The sequence below is a fragment of the Anarrhichthys ocellatus genome, unplaced genomic scaffold, assembly GCF_004355925.1.
Source record: "Anarrhichthys ocellatus isolate YVR2014 unplaced genomic scaffold, GSC_Weel_1.0 scaffold41, whole genome shotgun sequence".
NCBI lineage: Eukaryota > Metazoa > Chordata > Actinopteri > Perciformes > Anarhichadidae > Anarrhichthys > Anarrhichthys ocellatus.
The window spans coordinates 2,858,032-2,866,529 of record NW_022280071.1 but is presented as its reverse complement, the minus strand read 5'-3'; the positions used below and the strand labels follow the sequence as shown (position 1 = coordinate 2,866,529).

At 42.9% G+C, this 8,498-nt stretch overlaps 2 protein-coding genes across 5 annotated transcripts in view; one reads left to right on the top strand and one right to left on the bottom strand.

Moving 5' to 3' along the window:
• The window catches only part of ces3 (carboxylesterase 3), an 18,026-nt gene extending 11,730 nt beyond the window's left edge, over positions 1 to 6,296 (bottom strand). For 3 of the 4 annotated variants that reach the window (XM_031868061.1, XM_031868059.1, XM_031868062.1), the window contains exon 1: positions 600 to 805. Coding sequence is in view for 3 of the 4 variants with exons in the window: in XM_031868059.1 (XP_031723919.1) it covers positions 600 to 684 (85 nt within the window). In the remaining variant the exon portion in view is untranslated. Of the gene's footprint in view, positions 1 to 599; positions 806 to 6,254 lie in introns of those variants that run through there. The other variant, XM_031868060.1, reaches the window with a different exon arrangement.
• A 1,469-nt stretch (positions 6,297 to 7,765) lies between these two features.
• Positions 7,766 to 8,498, top strand: part of LOC116394779 (zinc finger protein ZFPM1-like) — a 105,748-nt gene continuing 105,015 nt past the window's right edge. The window contains exon 1 of the mRNA XM_031868094.1: positions 7,766 to 8,311. Coding sequence (XP_031723954.1) covers positions 8,272 to 8,311 — 40 coding nt within the window. The 5' untranslated portion in view covers positions 7,766 to 8,271. The remainder of the gene's footprint in view (positions 8,312 to 8,498) is intronic.

Sequence of the window (8,498 nt, the reverse complement as noted above, 5' to 3'; positions counted from 1 at the left end):
ACACACACACACGCACACGCACACACACACATGCACATGCACACACGCCCATGCACACACACACATGCACACACACACGCACACACACATGCACACACACACATGCACACACGCACACACATGCACACACACACACACACACACACGCACACACACACACACACGCACACACACACATTTCAAGCTGTGAGTATATCCAAACATTAATTGGGTGCATGCACTTTCAAACTCAAACATCACAAAGAAGCTGATTATGTCACCACAGCTCAACAACAACAGCATCATCTTTATTGATTTAACCTCTAATGCACCACATAAGAACTGTGGAATCCTGCTCTTTGCCCACTGCAGCTCAATACTGTAAACATATTATCTAGAATACTTTATACGTTCAGAGATAAACGATGATCTCTTCTTTTGAGAGGCACTAACAACAAAAGAAGTATTGGATTAAAGAGAATATCAGGTTTTATATGTGACTCACATTCTGCTGCTTCACTACACTTCACACAGTATGTTGTGTGTTTTATGTGTTTTATGTGTTTTCAAAAGTACTGCTGTCAAACATCTCGTTGGTTGTTTCTTTAGAGATTCCTAACCTTTGCTTGCTCTGCAGACTCCTGCTGCCGTATGATCCCGAGTAGTGAAGAAGTGGTCCTGAATATTCTGACAGCTGGATGACATTCTTCTCTCACTTTGTCCTCCACTGAGAAGAGAAGATAAAGCAGTGTTGGACAAACAATGAATTATGTGTATCCAAAGCCTGATCCTCTTCCTCTATCAAATAAAGCTTCACTGTTGCACTCTAACCCGTGGACTGATCCGATCACACGATGGCTTCTTTGTTAGGAGGGCCAGAAAGAGGCTGGACTTTGGAAGCAGGAGGACTGACACAGAGTTTAGGTGCAAACCAACCAGGTGTTTATTTCACCAACAATGATCACAATACATGACACTCATCTTATTACATAATGGTCCACAGGCAGCATGTGGACCACGGGCAGCATGTGGACCACGGGCAGCATGTGGACCACGGGCAGCATGTGGTCCTGGCAGCGACTTGATTAAATCTGGCAACCTTATATAGTCTGCTACTGACGAGGACCTCAACCCCACTACAGTACAGGTAACTGTGCCCCTCACCTGACAGCACAATGACCTAAAGCATAAGAAAGACATTCAAAGACATTCCTAACATCTTAATGCCAATCATCTGCATGCTCTCTATGGTTGTTACACATCACAGATCATATAAAGCCCCAACAGGGAATTCAACTTTACTACCACCCCTCTATCATGAATACATGGTGTCTCCAGGAACCATACATTGGTGCTCTTTAAAGCAGTGTACAGATGCTTGTAATGGAGAGGGCCTTCATTACACTGTTACATCGGGTGAAATTCAGATGGAGAGCAGGAAGTGATGAATCGTGCCTGCAAATGTGCTTGAGAATTACTGTCTATCTATATTGTTATTATATCTCCATAGGCTGACATGAACAGTGGCAATTTTGGTGTGAACATTTTGGTGGGGCCACACAATACTCATACAAGAAAATTTGATGATACAATCCAAACTTACCATAGATATATCATATATATATATATATACAGTATTAGTGCTGGGCAACGATTTTGCCCAGCGTAAGATTAATACCAGGGTATTGTCATATATATACCCTTCTGCATAAATTGCGCCTATGTCCTTTGGAGCCTTGCCCGTTAAGGGGCAAGAATGCGGACGCGGTCCGATGCCTTACGTTAGACTGTATGAGACCCTAACCGAAGCTTAAAGTAAACATAAAAAGTGAATAAGTAAAAATGTGTGTGCAGGTATGCGGTCATCCTGCTCGGTCAAGGGCTAATGGTTGACCAGCTCTAGGGTTAATGCAGAATGCAAACATCAGCAGCTGTTGAATCCTGTGTGAAACTATGTGTAAGGCTGTGAAAACATCACCTCACCCTCATCTGTCACCCGGAAAGTAGGTTACATACCCCACCACTTGGTCACCTGGAAAGCCCCTACAAGGCCCGCTAATGTGTGTGTGTGTGTGTGTATCTCGTAACTGCACGTCCGTGCAGCAGGCGCCATCTTACAAGAGACACAGAGCCCTATGCCTCTCTAGGTTACATTTTTGTTTTTCTAAATTTTTTATTCGTTGTTTTGCTGAGCAGCAGTACGGTGCCTGTTAACACCTAATAACCAGGGCACCTAATAACCAGGGCACCTAATAACCAGGGCACCTAATAACCAGGGCATTCCGTGTAGAGGGCATTCACAATTTCGCAAAACACTCCAACACGTCTAACAACAGCAGCAGTTATAACACAGTTATAATGATTCTGATCATAGATATTCAGCCGGTGTTCACATCTTTATCTTCATGTGTGTAAGAGATGCAATTTAAATATACACCTTGAAAACTGCAAACCTATCTACTTCATGTTTTTATGTTTGTTAAATTCTCAGTAGTGATACTAAATGATGCTTATTATACATATTACAAACAAAACACTTTAAAAACTCTAAAAATATAATTTAAATGAATCATTTATTTTTTGCTTTTTTACCGTGATATGTGTGGTATTTGTTATAAATGTACGTTGGTACATACAGGGTGATAAGAAGCTGTACATGGAGGGACTTAGGACCCAGGGGAATGTAGGTGAAGCAGACCTGTAGTCTGTACCGTGGCAGTAGCCTGCATGTGGAAGTTATGCTAATAAAGAGTTGAGTTAAGAGCAGTTTGTTCTCTCGTGCTTATATGTTCATTTAAAAACACCACAATATGTGTTTTGATATTGTCACGATCCTGTAACGAGATGATCGCGTGCGTGTGTGTGTGTGTGTGCGTGTGTGTGTGTGTGTGTGTGTGTGTGTGTGCGTGTGTGTGTGTGTGAGACAGGAGGGACCGACGGTTCAGGATCTGGCGTGTCGCCCGGTGGGGGGAGAGCGACAGCAGCAGGAAGAGACGCCACACAAACACTGTTCACCGCTCGCTGCCCGGTTCTTGTGTTAAAAATGTCCGCTTAATAATAAAAAATAAAACTGCATTAACCCGCGATAATATAATTGTTGGCGTTAATTAATGAATGCGTTAACGCGATAATAACGTGTTAACTTGCCCAGCACTAATATCTATATATATACTGTATAGAACTATACTCTCACAACTGTGAGTGAGAGAGGTGAGACACTGCGCTGGCAGAGATGACAAAAATCCTGCGGTGCCCAAACGAGTGGAAACAGGCAACATCAGGCACAAAGACGAGGTTACCCACCACACCACAAAGCAATATGTTTCCATAGAAGAGATTTCAATCAGAATATGATGAAACATTGCAAAAAGTAAAGTTGAGTTTCCCTCTAGTGTGTCTGAAATAGAAGGGAGCCTATAACGTCGTGTGTACGGGCCCTAATGTAAAACGTCAGACGTACAGTACATGAATGCACTAGCGTCAGGCTTGCTAGCTAACTTTAGCTTCTATTTTCTACTAACTAGCTCAACCATTCCCAGAGGTCTGGTGAGACAGGTACAAACTTGGCAAACAATAGCAACTCAAGGCATGTTTAACACTTCAGCTGACCCACTCCTTCAGATCCAGGACTGAGGTTTTTAATCTACGTGTGCTTTATAGAGGAACAAGTACAGAGCCTTGTAGTGTTCCATATTTCACATCAGAAAATATTGATATAGTATTATTAAAGGAAACACGATGACTTTGTAACCACAGGAAAGCCAGGCCCAAGACACCAAGTTTGCTTTCCAGTCGGTCAAGAAGTAAACAATGATCATCTGCCCTGAGGTTGGAATTCAAGTCATTGTGAGGAGAAGATCATTCACGGCTCTATTAGATGTATTGTTTGGAATTTACATAATTGTTTTTTTTTAATGCCACGTACAACATGCAATGTTAGCAAAGACAAAGCAACACATAAACATCACCACAAAGATAATGCATTGACTCCAGTAGATAGAAACAGGGAGCTGTATTACTGATACATACATGCATATTCTATTTGCATTCAATAAACAGAAGAAATGTCAAGAAAAGTTAAAAGGCTTAATCAAAGTTCAAGGCACATCTTCTGAGGTTGGGCTACTTTTGTTCCACCAGTAGGTTCCAGAACTCTCCATTCTCATCAGGTGTTGCACTGGATTTGATATCTATGTCATCTAGCAGTGTGAGAACCTCAACTGTCAGCAGCAGACCTGTCCGGAGGAAACAGTGACACTGAGAGGCAGAGTCGTCCACATCAGTACCCACAGATAGCTCACAATGGACTCAATGGACGTAGAGTCAGTAAAGCGCTTCTTAAATACAGAGAGCAGCTGCAGCTTGATTTGAGACTGTTTACTGAACTGATCTTATTGGTCACATGCTAGTCTATCCTTACACTGCAGCTCTAAGTGAAGTTCATTCAGCAGTCAAAGAGGTCTGTGTCACGGGAGTTCACAGTTAGGACCCAATAGCAAGACCACAGGAGACAGAGTATGGTAAAATGATTTTATTTGCCAGGGGGGGGCATTTATTTCTCTGCAAACTGCAACTTTAACTGTACATTCACTTCCTTCTGGCCCCACTGACACACATGAGAAGTTTCTACTGGTTACAACCTGCAACCTCACCTCTAGATGGCGCCAAATCCTACACACTGGACCTTTAACCAGCTCTGTCAAGAATTCAGCCAGATGCTGACATTCATTCATTTACCTGCTCTGTGTTCAACCCATGTAATGTGTGACAGTTGTATTTGTCTGCTTGTATTGTTTGTGATTATTGTAACAACCTTAGCCAGGAGCCCACTCCATAAAGCACGCAAACAAACGTGGGGCTTAAAGTCCAAAACCTGACTTGAATGAACCGAACAGATCCATAAAGTTCAGTTCAAGTTCATACAATCAGACTCATTGTAGTCAAGATACTTCAATGTGCGTGCCAATACCCACACTGCCGTATTATTTAGTATGCCAGAAAAAGATGTCGTGTGTCCCAATACATAGTGTGTCAAATGCAGTAGGCCAACAGTACCAGGATGTCCTACTGCATCCGCTCACATTGTGAATAAAATGCAAGCCACCAAGCTTCACTGGCTTCTCTGACCCACAATCCTCTGTGCAGCAGATACATCGGTGGGAGCGTCAAAGTTGAAGGTGAATGTTATGAGGAAGTAGAGTATCCCAACTGAACGAATGCTGCATGCAACAGAACAGCAGCTGCAGCATGGACTCAAAGTAAAAAGAGAAAGTATGCACAGTGCGCATACTACCAGCATGAGAGCAGCAGTCCCCTTCAGATGATGTGGAACATGTGATTGGCTTATAGAAATCAAATCAAATAAATGTGGGCCTTCACTCAACTGCTCCTCATTCCCCTGCTGAGTCAGCACTATAGATAAAAAACCTTTATTTGGGAGCTACGAGCTGTCCACCAGACTGAGTAAATGAGTTTTACAACATTTCTCAGAGAAGCTTGCAGAGTCATCACGTCACCTGTAAACAACAGCAGCTCTCAAAGTTGATGTTTTCTTACCCTTGAAATGTGGACGGGAGTGACTCCACTAATACGGTCGTTCTGTTCGTCACATCTGTCATTCTTGGCAGGAGATGACTTTTGTTTTGCTATTTTGTTCATATTGCGCAATGTGAATAATGCCATTAAAATAATTATATTTAAAACACAGCCTGACCCCTGTCTGTCATCTTGAGCTGACCACTTGAAAATAAAAATAAACAAGTGAGATTGACATCAAGATATGATGTCATGGTCCAAACAAACAGTCTGGAATTTGGATTAATGACCAACATTATTCAGTAAGCTGCACAAATGTCCGAAGCACTACCTGATGCTGCACAGAGAAGTGATGAAGACTGTTAAGTGATACACAGGCTGCCATGTCAGTAAAGATAGTGCCTTCACTGGCTGAGACAAATTAAAGAAATATGTATGAATGAGTATGGAAACATAACGCATGCAGATGCTTTCATACAAGTCATGAGGGCTCACTGAATGGTTGTCTGTGAAAGAGTCACACAGAATCTCAACCCAAGTGCACACGTATGTGACGTGTTTAGACTACTTTCCATCAAACACCAAATGAAAGAATATCTTTGGGAGGAAGACTCCTGTCGAGTCCCTCACACTCTATGATCTATGACAAGGAGCACTAACGCTGCTCTGGAGGCCAACGGTGGAACAACACTTTACTGAGACCTTCAGGTACATGCATGGGTGTGTAGGCTGCAAGTTACCATTATCATTAACTAAGCCCAGTAGATCGTCCTCTAAAGAAGAATCTCCTCCCAGTCTACCATCCTCTCAGCCCTGCCGCTGTGTCTCCATGTTACTGCGCGGTGTGACGTGCCCGACCAATAAGCTCTCTGGAAGCTACTGTCCTGATTTGCCACTAGATGGCACCAGTGAGGTTAGCTGGTCAGAAGCCAGACTCCAGCTTCTCTCCATGTTGGGGGCAAAACCGCAGGAGCTCATCTGGAAAAGCAAGTGTGTGACCCAAAGGGTTGCTGGTTCGAATCCCTGGAAGAAATGAAACTTCATGTCTTCATCCAGGTTTCTTGAGTCATGTGGTTTGTTGATATGGAGGATATGTGATATCTTCTGTAGTGTGCTGTCATATCTGTTATTTCAATTGATGGATGTACACAAACCTTCAAACTGACTTTCTAATGTTATGAATATTAGAAATTAAATTCCAATAATATAAATCAATTTCTGAAAAGGTACTAAATATATCGTTCTTGATGAATGTACCATGTCCCTGCAGTATAGAAATGAAGTTATTAAAATGCTTAATCGGTATCTTGATGGAGTATGTGATGAAACACTCACCACTTGATATCCCCTGCTGTTTATGAGCTAGTGTTCATATTAGGGACTGAAACCAACTTCAATCAAATATTGTCTAAACACAAAAACCCATTACCACGTGTGTCCTCAAACCCTTAATATACAGCATATCTAATGCTGCTTTTACACTTTGAGCAGTACCTAAAGCGATAACTTCAATCTGAGTCATCCATGCAGGAAACTAAAGCAGCCTGCCGTCAGCCCAAAAGGAAATCCTGCTAATCTCATGTCTGTATCACATCTCAACAGGAACCAAAGTACAGTACAATGAAAGCAGCAGCAGTACCATGTCTCTCACACTGGATGAAATAACAATGTTCTATAATGATACCAAGATATTCGGGGTGACACACTGCATGGAAACTACATGGAAATCATAATTTGGACAAAACTAAAAACTTCTGAGTGCCAAGGAATTCTTGAGAACTTTTCTTCTTCATTTGGGGAAGAACATGGAAAGCTTTGTGACAGCAGACATACAGACTCACAATGTACGTTCAACTTACAGAGGCAACAATTACTTTGAGATATTAAACATATCCCTTATTTATTTTTTCCATTATACAACAAAACAGCGATATGGGTTTATATATATATTCATATTTAAAGATTTAAAGTGTCACGGTGCCTGTTAGATACAGAATACTGAGAGAATGTACTAATGATTTATTTATGTTATGGAGTATTTTATGTAGTTAATCATCATGCAGTAAAGGTACGAGTATAATATTTGATTTCATAGTGATAGATTAGAAATGTCCTGCTGTACGTGGAATAGTTTTGATCCAATAGGAGATGAGTGCGGTGCCACACGTCAGACGTAAGGGGCGTGTTAGAGGCGCGCCTCCGTAGTAAGCGGAGTTGGCTGCAGCGCTCGTGCTCCATTGAAAGTGGCTCCCGGGTCAGTGACGGTACAGGAGGACAAGTGGGCGGACCGGCGAGACGAAACTTCACAGAAACAACAGCGGATAACAGCTACTATTGACCGGCGTCGGTGTTTGTGAAGACAGGCTCACTGTGTTTGCTCACAGACGCGCCGGGGAATGCGGCGGTGGCTCGCCCGGTGAAAGGAATAACGTTAAGCGGGAGAACGGAGAGGGAGGTGAGGCGAAGGCATTGTTTTTGTGAAGAAGAGAACCGGGAGGACAGTGACCAGTAAGCAGACTCAGCCACAGGTTGGCCCCACGCTAGCTGTCGTGGCAGAAGATACCAAAGTGCAGGCGGGTCATGCGGATTTCTCCGGTCGCTGATCGGAGCGCCGCGTCGCAGCAATAAACCGTGAGGAGAGAGAGAAGAAGAAGCAGAACACGGGAGAACACAGAAGAACACAGAAGAACCAGAGCGCTCCTCGGCCGCTCCTTCTGTCCGTCACAGAGGGCTCCCTGGTCGGAGAGAAGAGCCACCATGTCCCGGAGGAAGCAGAGCAAACCCCGGCAGATCAAGCGTAAGGACCAAACAAGCTCATTGCGCAGTGATGTGTTTTCTTCTACTTCTTCTTCTTCTTCTTCTTCTTCTTCTTCTTCTTGTGAGTAGTAGTAGTAGTTGTTGTTGTTGTTGTTGTTGTTGTGAGTAGTTGTTGTTGTGAGTAGTTGTTGTTGTGAGTAGTAGTAGTTGTTGTTGTTGTGAGTAGT